General features: G+C 36.1%; 1 protein-coding gene across 4 annotated transcripts in view; it reads right to left on the bottom strand.

Annotated features, from left to right (window-relative positions):
• The window catches only part of LOC128207044 (uncharacterized), a 54,826-nt gene that overhangs the window by 35,880 nt on the left and 2,510 nt on the right, over positions 1 to 16,436 (bottom strand). For 3 of the 4 annotated variants that reach the window (XM_052909852.1, XM_052909853.1, XM_052909855.1), the window contains exons 2-32: positions 15,361 to 15,506; positions 14,898 to 15,007; positions 14,674 to 14,700; positions 14,160 to 14,278; positions 13,259 to 13,329; positions 12,523 to 12,680; positions 11,982 to 12,194; positions 11,534 to 11,647; positions 11,084 to 11,200; positions 10,419 to 10,562; positions 9,936 to 10,101; positions 9,223 to 9,401; positions 8,697 to 8,744; positions 8,309 to 8,444; positions 7,532 to 7,695; positions 7,061 to 7,222; positions 6,717 to 6,823; positions 5,939 to 6,098; positions 5,587 to 5,676; positions 5,171 to 5,326; positions 4,889 to 5,028; positions 4,379 to 4,580; positions 4,052 to 4,147; positions 3,695 to 3,851; positions 3,322 to 3,491; positions 2,593 to 2,756; positions 2,073 to 2,280; positions 1,636 to 1,806; positions 1,180 to 1,317; positions 486 to 677; positions 171 to 257 (exon numbers count right to left, since the gene is read on the bottom strand). In XM_052909852.1, coding sequence (XP_052765812.1) covers positions 171 to 257; positions 486 to 677; positions 1,180 to 1,317; positions 1,636 to 1,806; positions 2,073 to 2,280; positions 2,593 to 2,756; positions 3,322 to 3,491; positions 3,695 to 3,851; positions 4,052 to 4,147; positions 4,379 to 4,580; positions 4,889 to 5,028; positions 5,171 to 5,326; positions 5,587 to 5,676; positions 5,939 to 6,098; positions 6,717 to 6,823; positions 7,061 to 7,222; positions 7,532 to 7,695; positions 8,309 to 8,444; positions 8,697 to 8,744; positions 9,223 to 9,401; positions 9,936 to 10,101; positions 10,419 to 10,562; positions 11,084 to 11,200; positions 11,534 to 11,647; positions 11,982 to 12,194; positions 12,523 to 12,680; positions 13,259 to 13,329; positions 14,160 to 14,278; positions 14,674 to 14,700; positions 14,898 to 15,007; positions 15,361 to 15,506 — 4,312 coding nt within the window. The remainder of the gene's footprint in view (positions 1 to 170; positions 258 to 485; positions 678 to 1,179; positions 1,318 to 1,635; positions 1,807 to 2,072; positions 2,281 to 2,592; positions 2,757 to 3,321; positions 3,492 to 3,694; positions 3,852 to 4,051; positions 4,148 to 4,378; positions 4,581 to 4,888; positions 5,029 to 5,170; positions 5,327 to 5,586; positions 5,677 to 5,938; positions 6,099 to 6,716; positions 6,824 to 7,060; positions 7,223 to 7,531; positions 7,696 to 8,308; positions 8,445 to 8,696; positions 8,745 to 9,222; positions 9,402 to 9,935; positions 10,102 to 10,418; positions 10,563 to 11,083; positions 11,201 to 11,533; positions 11,648 to 11,981; positions 12,195 to 12,522; positions 12,681 to 13,258; positions 13,330 to 14,159; positions 14,279 to 14,673; positions 14,701 to 14,897; positions 15,008 to 15,360; positions 15,507 to 16,436) is intronic. The other variant, XM_052909854.1, reaches the window with a different exon arrangement.

The following is a 16,436-nucleotide window of genomic DNA, read 5'->3' as shown; positions in this document are numbered from 1 at the left end:
CACTAACATAATACACTGCTAAAATATGTTTTTATACAGAATATATGAATGTCCTATTCGTTACGTTCTTTGTATCATTATATCAATATACAATATTTTTGGGCAATCATCAATAGATAAAGAAACAATATATATTCATGTTATTGCAATTATATATATGTATTATTAACCATCATCCTCAACAATTGACTTCCAGCCGGGCTCCATTACGTAGTCACACATCTGTTGATCCGTAAAATCGCAACTAACGTCTGAATCTAAATTAAATACAAAATAACTTTGAAACATGCGTACAAAATGTATAGATGATAACCCGACTACAAACACAATGTTCAGATGAAATATTGTCATATTAAATGTGTTGTCATAAATACCCGAAAACGTTAGAACAATTAAATTCATAACTTTTTTAATATATATATATAATTGAACATTTTAAGCATATTTTAAAGTTTTTAGATTATAATAAAGGACTGGGTCTTTACCAAAGCACGTTTTAGTGTCCCATTGGACGTCGTCAATGATTGCGCTAATTCTTTCCGCAACAACGTCGATGCTCTCAAAACTTGATTCAATATCTGTACATGCGCTGTGCCATGCAGGGAGTGACGTCAGTTTTGCAACTAGGGATATAGCTGATTTAAGGGTTCCATTTATCCGAGTAACAACCTCTAAAACTGATCAAAAAAATCTAGTTGGATCAATTCGTTGGTATATATGAACTTTTACACAATTGTCTCTTTTTCAATACTTGCAGTGAGTTAAACGTGTTCTTGTCTTGACAATGGTTAGATATGACAAATGTACATGTTGAACAATGATGTGAGGTTTCGATGCCTTAATTTTATCACACATTGTATCAATTCAAAAAGATTTAAGTGTAGAAGAGATTATACAAAAGTACCATTTTAAGAGATAATTTCACGTCTTATTTCAATAATACGGTAAACTTCAGTAACTTAATTTATAGTCTTCTTTGATCCAATAAATCGGCATATCAGTAATAAGTAAACAATTTCTTTTCAAAAATGATACAAATTTATGAGTTTACCAGACACTGAAGTTTTACACATAACGATTGATGTAATGACAATCTTATTTGTACATTGAACACCTAGACATTAGAGTAATATGATGTTTATTTCGTTTTCAATTTCATTCCCTTTACCCCTTAGTTACCAGAATTGTTTTCAACTGCAAATACTCTGTAGTGAACAATAACGCGTCGGTTTTTCCTGGGTTCGGGATTGGTAAATACAGCATGTGCTTTCGAGTTTTCAAGAAATGCAGGTGACGATTTAATCTCAAGGTAATGACCTGAAATAGTAAGTATTTTGGACATAGAATGTATTTTTTAAACAAAATAAGTAAGTAAGTAAATTTATGTTACGAAACTTTAAAGAGCTTCTTGTTTACTCCTAGCATCAAAAGTAAGAAATCAAAATAATGATTTGCAGGTTGATAATACGCATCCATTCCGAGAAGTAGCCAAACCTTGAATATCACAGATAAGATACATTTAATGAACGAGTAGCAACATTAATATATTATGTTATAATCATGCCAGGAAGGTATTATACATGATCTAATGTTTACTTATTTTCAAAAGTATATCCTCATATGGTTTTTCATTACCAGTGGCACTCGCAGTCGTGTGGTCACCAACACCGGAAGTGTAATAAGGACCGCCCAGCCTTCTCCATGTGTAGTCATTGGTACATCCGTCCACCAGGGTTGGCGCAGAACGGATTGCTATTTTGCAAAGGCGGTGGTTCTTCTCAAAGTCGCAGTTGTTGACGATTATATCTGAAGGTTTTAATGCATTCAATCTAATAAAAAGTTGCTTTATTGTATATTGATGGAATAGAATCTTTCGGTATCTTTTTGTCAGCTTTGCAATACTAAAAATAGGTGCTGTGTTAAGGAAAGTCGTATAGCGAATACTAGTGTCTTATTTGTAGTTGCCTTAAAATATGATAGATTTCTTCACATGCTACAAACAAAATTGGATGAAAAACTCAAGATTTTGCAACAATTTGTTTACAATAAAACCATTTCATTGGGCCTTTTACCTTTGCATCTGCCTCTAGCTACTGCCACCTCATCGAGTCCCATTTTGTCCGCCAACATAGACCCTTCTGTCCAAGCCTCGAACGCGACTTTAACGCCCCGCAGCGGAAGACCAATCAAATCAAAACACACTCTTTCTTCGCTATCGTACTGTACCCCAAGACGTCCACCTTCTAGAACGACACTGTTGCCTTCGTCGACCAATAGATACTACAATACATTTGGTATTTTATACATTTTTAGAAAGCCTTGAAATGCATTCGATTGTTTTGGTGGTCGGTGGTATCAATGTACCTATATGCTATACAGGTGTTTATATGTGAAATGTCTAAAATACATAATGAACAATACATTTTTAATTGGTAAATATATTCTTAATTGGAACCGATGTTTTCCAATGTTTTAGACCAATTCTAGACCAAACAAACATAGTTAATTACCATTACGAAATATTCTTCAAAAACATATATCCACATACTAATACGTTGCTAAGTACAAAACATAAAGAGAAAATACACAAACCCGGAATGTGCCGGTGGCCTCGATCCTGACAGTGAACATGACGTATGTATCTTCTTTAACGTCAAATGTCCGAGAGACCAACTTAGAAGACAGCCCAAAGGGCGCACTATTGTCGTACAACCTGATATGACCACCTAACATTTCACCGGGGTCTGAGCCAGGGTCTGTGGTAAAGAGATACATAACGATTGTGAGCGTTTTTAAGTTACGAATACGAATTTTATATATTTGATGATGAATATTACATCAATAAGGTCACATTAAAACAGCAATATATCAAACGAATTGTTTTTTTACATCTAATAGGACGCAAATTTACTTACCAATATATCATTGTCTCTTGTAACTTGCTTAGCCTTATGCAACTAACCTCACCTTAAGCAAACCAATAAGCTGGTTTTCTAATCAATTCAATAACTTTCATGTTCGGTTATGATTACCGGCGGCCCAATTTCATTTTGTTATTAATGTAAAGATGGCTACGAAATAATAATATGTAAAATAAATGACCACAAAAACCTCTTATATTTGATCTTTATTTCATCTACCATCGGACGTGAAATGACCTATGTTGCAATATTTTAATCAAAACAGGTTCTTTATCGTATTGTTTAAGAAGTCATTTGTAATGCATGAAGCTATTGCAAATAACTCCCTAATAAAAAGGGGTCATCAGGCATATATGTGATATCCTTACATGCATTAAAATACTCCACTGAAATTGTTTACCACAGGAAACACCGGCGTCCTCGGAGTGACCACAGTCCTCACGTCCCCATCCATCAAATGGACACTCTGCCAAACTGGTTTCTGTCCCTTCACAACTGACCTCGTCCATCCAGATGTATCCCACACCGGATCCGTAATGACCCCTTGTATACGCTTGTGCGTTCTCCGCTCTGACGGGACAAATGGGGCTTATCATATTTAAGGAAAAAAATAAAAGATTAAAACTAGGGTAATTAATCGATAATGACGTTAATAGTCGCAATCCAAATGGCCACTTTATAACCCCCTGGTGTTAAATTATCATCGGTTAAACTGGTTCCATATATTTTATAGTGTAACTGTTATGTCTATATATCACAAACTAATAACAAACCGGAAGCCAAGCTGCTTGCATACGACCGCGGCGTCCTTTGCATCCCAACTGTCGTCACATACCGTTCCCCATTCTCCGTCGTGAAATACCTCCACACGTCCTTCATATTGATTTTCCCCACCCACGAGCCGGACGGCTGGCTGCTCGCCTTGGAATACTAATAAGAGAAATCAAATTACACGAATAGTGTGTAGGTAACTGCTTTCTGAAATCTTAATCCACGTATAGCAAATAAGTTTGGAAAAAATTGTCCTATTCCTGAATAAATTCACTGTAATTCTAACTGTTGGGGGATTATGCATACTAACTTATAACGGGTGTTAATGTATAAGAAATCCTATTATTTCAATTCATTACCAGCGTCATTGCTGTGTGCCCATCTGAATTTGCTCGAATTGGCTGAGAGGACCGTGTAACCGCACAATCCGTCTTCAAAATCGCAGGTAGCCGGATCTTGGAAAGTTCAGAATTAAAGTATGGTTTTATTCATATTTGTGTAACGTGCGAGGCCAATATGGTCAACAGATTCCTTTCACAGAAATGCATGCTCAGCCATGAAGGGATCGACTTGTCTTTATATACACTTCGGCCTACAGCGGACCGTTACATTTGCTTATTCTAAGAATGAAAGAATCCGGATGTATATGTAATGATCGCAAAAAATCAAAAATAACTTTAACTTACGTTTACAAAGTTCTCCTAGTCCAATATCATCGATTGCGATGTCGGCAAACGTTCCATCGCCACGAATAGCTTCGAACGCAATATGGCTACTGGTTACATAATTTGGAAGAGTTACACATGCGCGTTGCCATGAATTTGAATCCATATACGCCTCATCTGAACTCCATACTATTGTATCCTCTGTCCCCGTAACTAAATGAACCTATTTCGGAATAAAACAAATATAAATTATGAACCATGAAGGCACATTTCACATAAATTTTATCAGTACTAAGAAGAATTTCGTTTATAACTTATGAATGGTTTGTATGCATACACAGATTATATCTTTTGTTTCGTTTGTTTGTTTAGGATATTTTTTACCACAAAGCCATGACATCCATTCAAAAAGGGAAATAAAGGACATAGTGCATACAAGTTGTGCTTACAAGGCTATTCAATATGACCTTTAAAGAAAGAACGAGCGAAGGTTGAGGAAGCATCAAGATTATTGCGATCAAATAATCTTACCACAAGCGAACTTTTCAAATGTTCAGCTATGAAACAGCTGAAAGTCAGTCCGTGCATTGCGTTGGTGTCAGACAGAGAAAATGTGACTCTAGTCCTGTCCCCGCTTGATCCAAATGATGCATCGGCAAGTAGAAAATGACCTACAAAAACAATAAAAATATGGGCATTTTAAGCTTCTAATGTTTTCTCTACGCGTCGAAATGCTTTATTCAAACGTAAAGAGTAAGTTTGAAAAAGTGCATATAAATATTAAACCTATACACACTTATTTTATTTTATTACCTGGCAGGGAACTGTTGACTTTTGTCACACCGTTTACAACACTAATGTCTCCTGCAACCAAGTGCCAACGATACTCATCGGCACAGTTCGTACAATGTATGCGCCCTCCACATAGGTTTACATCCTCAAAAGTGCATGGTTGAACACGGATACCGTCTAGAATGCAATATTGTTTCACGAAAATAATGTGTTAACTGCTATTGGAATAGTACTGCTATAAAGTGTTGGATAAACAAATTGGCAGAACCACAGATTGCATAAACTCACCCGGTTTCACTCTGCTATACTTTGATGCCAACAAACAACATTGAACCATGAACTATTATGTTTACTTAACTATTACAAAAATTAGAGTAAGGATGTTCTCCCAAACTATAAATCAATTATTTTATTATGTTAGTTCTTGCTTAACTTACCTGTGCATTGCCCTCTTGTCAGAGATATGTCATCTAATGCAACAAGCAGTGTTGCCTTTGATCCTCGACTTGCGACAAATTGAACCAGGTCTTGAAACGGACAATAATGTTAAGCGATACACAAACAAGGAAGAAAATAAATGATTAACTAAGTTTTATCGGTTCAAGAAGATTTAATAACATTACACTTTTACTATAAAGCGGCAAATTGGGAGAATGGAAAAGAAATACTTCAATGAACAGGCTTTCCTTACAAAGTCATCAAGGTTATTAGTAGAAGAAACATTGAATGCTATATTTAGTCAATAAAAGTAACAACAACACTGGAATATATGCACTTGCATAGACCTACCCGTTGCATCCTCATTGCGCGAACTATCGCCTTGTAAGTGCACACAATGGTGGATCCACGTGTTCTCCAGCTCTGCAGGCTTTGTTTCGCTGCCCCAGATCTCTGATCCGTTACTCGTTACAAGCCGCAACGAACAGAAACCGGATGATCGGAGCAGGTACTGTTGATGTTTTATGTATTTTGATAACAAGAAGCACAACGAATCACATAGCGGTATAACCAGCCAATAAACATACAGGAAGTTATAAAAATAACATGATTTTCATTTTATTTTTATTACGAAAGTAGCTAGACACCAGTTGACACAATTGCAAGAAAAAAAAGAAAATTGTCAAAAACAAACATAAAATTGATATCGTCTTGTACAACGCATTGAATCTTACCTACTGATTTTTCACATCGCTTACGACACATGTTTGTTTAGCAGTTTTTTTCTTTGTTCATAAACATATATGATTTAAACATTATGCGCTATCATAAACGGGGAAACACAGATGAGACAGCAGCATGATTGTTGCTTTTTTATTCATGTCAGGTAAAGTGATGTTTTATCGGCCTCATACTAGCATGCATTGAGGAATCTAGGCTTTTTTTGAGGAAAAACTGTATTTGGCGATTTGTGTACCATCTGGTGCCAAACCCTTTAAGCCGTAATTTGCTCGGTATGCTTCAACTGGTGGACATCTCACCTTTTGATATACCACTTATTTAAACTATAAGCAGAAAACAAATAACATATATATTATTAAATACTCAAATCTAAGAATCTAATGCGTACCTGAAACTCTAGTTTTAAGAGACGATCAGTGTATGTTATGTTGGGAATAGCTAGGTAAGCCGTATCACCTTGGTTCCCGAACTCGTTATGGTAATACACCACTCGACCTTAAAACAGCATAGTATCAATTAATATGTTATGAAATACATATTTTGCTATGGAATGGTTACAAAATGGTAATATAAAATCAATACAGAGGAAATAATGGAAAACGATATTATGTAGTATCTACATCAAATAAAAATCATGCATACATGTAAAGAAATGGTATGCTTAAATCAACCATGCGGATTTTGACAATAACATCAACACAGAAGGATAATTTTTTAGTCATAGTAGTCCACCTGATATGTCGATTCCTTGTGGCACGCCCCAACTCCAGGGGTTAGGACCACGACCCCGCTCAGAGGGTGCGGAGAACTCATAGCAACAAGTTTCTTCGTCAAAGGAACAGTTGACGCTAGTTGAGCAGGGAATGTCAGCGCATTCGATGGCCGGATCTCCATCTGTAAGGATGATTTAAAGGTCTTTGACGACGATTTTAGCCAGAAATGCACGTCGGTTAAATGAAATATGATAACTTATCAATAATATTAAATTTAAAATAGGATCAAGAAATGAAATCATATAAGGAAAGAATTGGTACTCAATCAGCTTATTCGTAGACACAAAATAAAAAGTCAAAACCGTCAGTAAGTGGGAGTGCCGTTTGAGGCTACTGTGTTGATTTTTGCCGTACATGTCGTTTATTTTCGAAACAATGAATTTTTTACAAATGATCAGTTTCGTGTCAATAAAAAGCCAATCAAACTAACCACAAATGATTCCAACAGCTTCATAGTATTCACAATTGTGTTCGCCTCGTTGGAGTGATTCGCACTGTGCCAGGTCGGTCTCGTTACCATGGCAACTTACATCGTCCAACCAGAATAGGCCATCCCCAATACCAAACTCGTCCTTGACCTTACCCGTACCAGCACTGAAACGATGGATAGCTATTAAATTAAGTAGAAAATTTGGTAAAAGCTGGCGACCACGAATGCTCACAAGAGAGGGATGGTGTCAGGAAACCACAGAAATACTGGCCCAGGATGGAAAAACACATTTTGGAATTGCATCACTTGTGATTAGATTGATAACTTTGCCATTTCATGTTTCCGGAAAAAAATAGAAACTAGAAGGAACATCTTTACTTTTTACTCAACATATACAAATATAAGCATTATTTTGGCGTTTTTTAACTTATGAATTTATGGCAGCGTATTTTAAAAAAAATCATTTTTAACTGTAATCAAGTCATATACTGTTTTGATTTTGATCGTTACAGTCAACTGAGATCAACATAATAACGCCTCGAGATTTTTTTTTTTGCATCAACACATAATGTGTCCCTTTACGCCATTGTGTAAAACCTGCCAAAACTAACTTCTACTGGCGAAATCTCACCCACACGTGCACGTTAAACCCCGCTTTATACTGTAATATTCCGTTTGACACCGAAAACTTTAGTATGCGTTAGTGACTGACCATACTGCCGGTAATGGGCAGGGACATACTATTAAAACAATCTTACAATGTCTACTACCACTCACGTAAATCCAAGCATACGACAGACGACGGTAACCTCCCTTTCCCCAAACCCGTCATCACAGACGGGCCGCCACTCCCCCGCGTGCCGCACCTGAACCTGACCCTCGAGACACGTGCTGCCACGTGCAAGGCGCACGGCTGAGGAAATAAACATAAATGGTGATACTGAAATTTCGTTTGTCCTGAAATGAATAGTCGGGGAATATTAATATTGATTGTTTTCAAATAAGCGACATTTATAATACAGTAATAATAGTACACTTCATCGAAAAGAAATCAATGTATTGAGTGTATATTCCGAACATATTGTCCTAAAAATGCTTGTAAATAACAATTCCGTATTATATATGATATTGTCTATAGTGCAGCCACTTAGTCATGAACACTTACCCAGTCCTTGTCCAATATCTGGAGGTTCTGGAACGTCCACTGGACCATCTGAAAAGTCAAAAACCATGCCAAGATATAGTTACAAAATCCTAATGACTCTACACAATGCTAACAAAGGGTAATTAGGACGCTTAGGTATCAAATGAGAACATTTTGGGGGGAATATTTCTCTAACGAATGACGTGTGTGAAACACTTTCAATTTCATTCGACCAGTTTGTTGCATTATCTGGTTCTTGATTTTCAGACATAATGAAACAGTTGTCCGTTTTCTCCAAAATCTTTATCTCGAAACACGGTAACATTTTTTGTACTTGGATTCAAAATCAGACTCTTGAATAGGATTGCTAAAGGTTACAAAATGTTGTAAATAGCACTAGTTAATAGTAAAAACTAGTCAAAAAACAATTCAACTCTTTAGTGCTTATTTTACAACAAAAAAATATTGGAAGATTTGAGTCTTGAGTCTGGCTTTAGTGTTAGTGAATATAGACTTATCATAATAATAGTAAGTCGTATTACTGTACCACAGGATACTCCCACATCCTGACTGTGGGAGCAGTGGACTGTGTCTTGTCCAAAACCACGTGACTGGCATTGTCCAATGTTTGTCTCGTTACCATAGCACCGCACGTGGGACAACACGATATCACGTGATCTCTCCCCAAACACTGTACTTGGTAAGGCATGTGCGATCCCACTGAAACTAGTTCATAGGAAAGGTAACATTTGGGTAAACAGTGTATGGTTGATTTCTCTTCCTCGGGATAGGTTGGGTGACAGATTATTTGTGCATATTTTATTGTTCTAAAAATGTTCGAGATAAATGTAAAAATATTTTTAACAGTCCTTGTAAATCACTAGGCTTATTTAAAATGATATTTCTTATACGGTGCACATCATAAACTTATTATGTGCATTTTGTAACTGTACACTCCTACATAGAAACGAATTAATATAAGCAATTACATTGCTTGTTTTCCTATCCTTTTACCATTTTCGTACTGCTATATTTGTAATTTTAAACTGAACAAATATGTTTAAACTTAACAGAGTAGGGTTGAAATATTAAGTAGCTAAGTCTAATTTTGGTTATAGATACTATTAACAACTTATAATTTTGTCATTATGGTAGCTGACGCTTTAAAAGAAAGATTGCAGATAGGTTCAGATGTACTTATCCCACGTTTTACATATAATCCGTTTTAATAAAATACAGGACACTGTTAATGTTACATACCCCGGAACTATCATCCTGCATACAACTGTTGCCTCAGTTTCCGTCCATACGTTACCACAAACGGTGCCGTAATCCACGTTACTTCCAGCCGGACGCAACTCCACGCGCCCCCGCCTCGTGGTTCCCGTGGTGTCTGTCTGTCCGTCGATCAGTCGAACCTCAAAGTCTTTAGAGGAGAGTACATTTTCTTTGAACATATCCTTCATTTACAGATAATGAACTCGCATACCGCCGTTCTTGATCATGTTATGTTCCTATTATTTCATAGAGCTAATCATGCATTGAAATCAAAGCGCTGAAATTGCTGATAAACGTGCCAACATCAAACATACCAATATTAAATAACAACAGCGGCGTACAAGTAGTATTTACAATTAAAACTTATTATAACGTTTAAAATTATGTTATCTAAGGGAATAAATCATGTAAATGTACTTTTCCTATCATATTTTGTTATAAATTGATGTTCGTATAGATGTGTACCTATGTGTGGCTTTGCGGTGGTACTAATGTTGCAGCCATACCATTCGTCTGTACCGTCAACACAATGTGGAAAGCCGTCACACCTAAGTACCTCTGGTATACACTGAGAGTAGCGGGCACATAGGAACTGGCCAGACTCACAGTCTGAAAAGAAAGTCAAATCGTGCGATATGTTTTATATAGTTTTGTTTCCTAATTACAATTCAAGTCTGTGCTGGTTTCCAATGCATCCGTGTGAAAGTACAAGTAATAATCAGTGTTATAATTACCGACACTTTTTGCGAAAAAGTTTATTATTATACGTTACATATTTATGTTCCTTCTTTACCTACATCAGTGGTCGGTCACTATAATACACTTTTTCGCAAAAACAGTCAAAGTCATTTATAACACATTTATTATTATACGTTACATATTTATGTTCCTTCATTTACCTATATCAGTGGTCGGTCACTATAATACAAAGAGATCCTCAGTGGTCTGTGTTATTCCTTAATTAGAACCACATGAGAAACACCAACAACGTTAGCCGTGGACTTCAAATACATCGTCAAGCTGAATGTTTCTAGAAACAATGTAATACACATTCGAAAGTCTAACAAACTGCCGTCTGTATTATATTATTCATAAGACTATACTTATGGATATTTCAAAATAGGCCTTACCTCTGTCCAGCCCAAGACATCCAAGCTCGTCTGTCTTGTCCCCGCAATGTGATACACCGTCACAGCGCTGGGAATGTGGTATACACGCACCGTCTGAGCATCGGAATTCCGTGCAATCTGGGAAATGTAACGTTATGGGTTTATTGTTAGTGCACTAACGAATTATATAGGCCATCATTGACTTTACGTTGACCGTCAAAGAGTCCCTTGCAAGGTAAAATAATATTAAATTTAAAATTGTGCAAAATTGTATGTGTGAAGTTTTAAACAAAAACAGGAAATTAATACAGAAATGTATTTTCCTGAATATCTGCAAGTGACATCTACGATAAAAAAACGCATTGTTATCAGAACAGTATGTTGTTTCATTAAAATTTCAAATGTGTCTCACTGCTCAGTGTTATATATCTTGTGAAAATAAAATGTATATTCCAACGTGTTTTGACATACTTTTGCATGCAAGTTCGTCAGAAAAGTCACCACAGTCGTCCCATTTGTCACAAATATACGTGTCTGGAATACACCTCCCGTTCGAAACACACACAAATTGCCATGCAGTGCACTCTATTTGGATTGGAGTAATACCATTGTTAGATAGAAGTATCAGCCATTAGTAGTAGTTGCAGTAGTGCTAGAATCGGTAGAAGTAGCAGAAGTATTATCATAATGATAGTATTAAAAAAATATGAAGATAGCCTTAGTAAAGAAAGCACATGTGTGGTATATTAGAATGTGACATGTCAGTATGGATATGTAAAACACCATGCAGTGATATATGATTGAAATTGAGAATTGAGTATTTGTGTGAGGTTCGGGCCTGTTCATCGCAACAACATAGTCATACGATTCAACGAAAAATGTCGAGAATATACAGTCTGGTGTAAAAAAACAAACAAACCAGGGGTGGAAATTGGAGATTCAGTCGTGGATGTAAGAATAGCTTGGCTTGTTGATTCGACTGCAGTAGTAGTAGAAGTTGTTGGTGTTGTTGTTGAGGTTGTCCTTGAGTTTGTGCTCGAAGTTGTGTCTGGGTCAATTGTAGAGTTTACTGCAGCTGCTGTTGAAGTAGGTTTATGAGTAGGCGGAGATTCAGTCGTTTGATTGATGTCCTCTAATAATACAAAATATATCTCTGCTATTTATTCCACTTAAATGAATAAGCAATGAGCTTATTCTGTATTAAAAATAAAAATAATTTACCGAAATAATAAATTATATTGCTATTTGTTAATATTTCCATGCCGTTTGGACAAACAAAAACGCCGAACAATACTAAGTATATAGTTTTAAATTAATTAAATGTGTGCCCTCTAAAATGTATTTTCATAATTTGTTAAATATCTAATATGGTGTTTCATTCTACGGTCCCTTAAACGTTGAAACATGAAAACGTTTTGGACTTGCATATCATTTTTAAAACTAAATTTCAAAATACGTACCGTATACTCTAACAGATCCGTTAAAAGTGATATCAGCGGATTCAACAATAGCTTTTACTAGGGACAACGGCACGTGAGAAATCACGTCATCCAGACCTCCTGTTTGGTCGACCTTGGTGACAAAGTGGATGCGAAACTGCACAACAACGCTTCCCTCTCTATTGGATAAATGAACAAGAAGTGAGCTTTATTTTTGAAGTCATTGACATCATTGTAGGATAATAACGACTAGTCCGTTTCATTATTATCCACCCATCAGTGGAAAGTAAAGAAATGGATCGCACGTGGGTATCTGACCATGCCTTGACCTCTGAACTATAGGGGTTGGAACGTGATGCGAGCAAATTCAAACATTACTAACTGGCGTTATTCGGTACGCACACTTGCAAAACATTTAAAAAATGATGTTGACCTTTGAACTAAAGGAGTAGCACGTAATGCGCGCAAATTTAAACATCGGAAACTGGCACTATTTTATACGCAAACTTGCAAAAAGGTTAAAAAAACATTGTTATGCAGGTTTCGGGCACAAAATAAAGTAGCCGTTAATGAATAAAGTTTGCAAAAACCGTCCTGTTTATGAACGCTTTTTTCCTCGGTTTCTTGGTTTATTTCAATACTTTATCCTTGGTAAAACATTGATTGTAATATTAGTGTGTCAGATGTTATGTAACATAGCCCAGAGTTGAGTTTAAAAATCGGCCATTAGTCAAGTGAAAAAAGTGTTCATTCTCACCTGAAACTTGTCACCATTGTGGAGTTGTATGTTTTTACCGTACTGGCATTACTTTGGAATAATTCGTCCATCTTAAATGAAAGATATAGAACAAATGTGAAAAAATATCACACGTATTATTCCTTCGTTGATTTCTTATGGTATAAAAGCCTGCATATGTATACAATAGGCTGGAAGTTCTTCAGATCTTTTTCTCCCACCTCAGATAAGTAGATCCAATAATTTAATCATACTAGATATTCTTTTCTCCCACCTCAGATAAGTAGATCCAATAATTTAACCATGCTAGATATTCTTATCTTGCCCACGGTCGGATAAAATGCCCGTATGAAACTTCTTTTAATGGTCACCACATTGTAATTACCTCCCTTGTTGAAGACTGTCGTCAGTAGCATCAAGGAAATCTTGTCTTATGGTAATATTTAGAACGCTAGTTAATTATTTCTCGCTTCAAATATCACCATAAAACAGTTTTCACGCACTATTCAAGAAATAATGCTTCATTCTCCTTAGAACTATTTAAAAAGACCGATTTGACTATTAACATTAACTGGATCACTGCGCGTATATCCATGACAACCACATGCTATCGCATATCCATACGCAATTATTTTCACTAAGCAAAAAAGAGTTCCAGCAAAAAACACATTTTTACTTAATTTTGTTTAACTGAGGTGGGAGAAAAAGCATCTACCATAGACGCTCGTATAAGATAGGTCCATCCCGACCTCGTTTCCGCAAAACACCCTACGCTCGGGTCGGAATGAACCTATCTTACACTCTCGACCATGGAAGATACTTATAATCTCAAAATATTTTGTTTTTACTATAAAATGTAAGAACATTCACTATCATGTAAACCATGCACTTTGAGCGACGTGGTACTCCATAACGTATATACCTCCGCAATGAAGATGGCCTGGAGGCGCACATAGGCTGGAGTCAAAGGGTCGTACAAATCATCTGACCAACTTTCATTGGTTAGGACTGCCTCCCCAACATACACCAGCTGTCTAGTTTCTAAAACAATGTGTTAGTTCAATTCAACAGTAAGTCCAACTACGAAGTGCTTCTTTACTCAGAGGTACGGGAATGACAAATTTATCAGAATGAATAAGTACGAAGTATGTATTAAAATAAGAAACTTATGAAAGTAAAGCCTATATATCGATGTTGAAAACGGAAACGTGTTAAGCGACATTAAATAAAGAAGGAGATCTAACATTTTCTCCACTTTCTCTCCTCGATGTATGGAAGGTAAGTTTCATAGCTTCGGACAACGTGTAAATATTCGGACAAATAAAACCATGAGTGCCGAAACAAGTATATTCGTAGTACTATGGGTAAACTGTATTTGAAAGTTGGATAGTTAACATATGACCGGCTGTTATAAACGATTGAATTTGATAACATACCTGTTGTTCCTTCTGTAGAAGTTGATTCTACAATCAATGAAAGTAAACTCATAATCACAAAGCCACATAACCATGTTAACCGAGATGGACCGAGAAAAGGTAACTTTGGAAGCATAACAAATGTTCATGTTGGTTGACCATTTCACAGAGTAATAAACAGTCTCTTAAGCGAATAAACTACACGAAATATTTAAAAATATGAATATATACAAAAGTGAACTAACCGGACCCTGTGCTATCGCCTGACGTCACGAAGAAAATCGCAACGATTAAACCAAGCAATAGTAAAACTACGGTCACTATGGTAACTGCTAGTATGATTGATTTCTTAGACCTGAAATAAATGTTCAAATTTCTTTGCCAAAATACAATATAATATGGTGGCTATCGTATCAACGAGCGAACGATGAAAAATGGAAAGATCAATAATTTTAATAGTATTAAGCCAGTGCCCTCAAATTGAATTTAAAATTTACTTGCAGAAGTTCATGCTGTTACTTGGAAAAAAATGAGTTGAGATGGAGATTGATAAATGACTTGAGTAGTTTTGTGATATTAGGGCGGGTGTTCTGATAAGGATCAATCCAAGCCCTCTTTAAAAGATAGTCTTATTGCAAATATACCCAAATTGTCCTCGTGAATGAATGGTTGCATTCTATTTCTCTCAAAATATAGTTTTGACATTACCTCGACTTCCCGAAACTAAGTGTTGTGTGATATTTGTCGTCATGGTTACCAGCTGCTGGGTCCCGCGGGCCTACGAACGCGGGGTTATCGAACTCGCCCGTCCTCTTGTAAGAACGCTGGGCGGTATTATCAGCCAATATCGACAACTTTAAAAGAAATAAGAAAACTAACAATTAATTTTGAATAAAATATTAAAAAACGATTTGTTACATGAAGGTCTATACGCAATATATTTTTTTAGAAAGCCATCTGCTTATAAGGTATTCATGAAAGTATAATATTGACATGTGTATATAGTACCAATTCCACAATACAATGGAGTCTTATTTAAGGTTCTATGTCAAAAAATGCAGCCTTCGAAGCCAAAAAAGCATTTTGCGAGGAAAGGGAACCTACACCATTACATATAAATTTTCTCCAAAAGACACTATATTTGCCTGTTTTAAAATAGTTAAACCATTTTGCATAATTACAATTATTACGTTGAAATTATTGTCTATTATTAATCAACTAGTACGTATTTGACGAGATACAGAGATAATTGCTGTACCTATACCAGACAATTGAAGACAAAATACGCCAGAACTCGCTCAATATCGACCAAACTCGGCCAATATCAACCAATCTCCCCTAATATGAGTTTCCTCCGTTTTGATTGGCTACAAAACTCGCCTAATATAGGATTTGAGAAATGGGCCATTTTCATTGGCTGTCGAAACTCGCCTTGTATGAGAAATATGCTGGAAGTTATTTTTAAAGGTAGCCATTTTGTTTTCTGTTTTCCGGCTGTTTTGAAATTGTTGTTCTTCGTTTAACTCTATTTGGAATACTTGAACCTATTGAATGATTGAACCACTGTGTATGGTTTGATATAACAGTTGTATTTAACCCGTTGGTGGATTTTACGACTATTATGCTTTTGTACACCGCCAAAATAGACGACGAAGGTGAAACATTTGACGTTTTAGCAAACGATTTACAAAACTAAGACGAAAAGACATGCTTCCTTACGGTGTACAGTGCTTTATTCTTAAGTATGTGCAATGTCACTATAAGGATACATGTCAAAATCAGCA

This window comes from Mya arenaria, chromosome 10 (assembly GCF_026914265.1).
Source record: "Mya arenaria isolate MELC-2E11 chromosome 10, ASM2691426v1".
NCBI lineage: Eukaryota > Metazoa > Mollusca > Bivalvia > Myida > Myidae > Mya > Mya arenaria.
The sequence above is the reverse complement of the archived record's forward strand: the minus strand, read 5'-3'. Positions and strand labels throughout refer to the sequence as shown.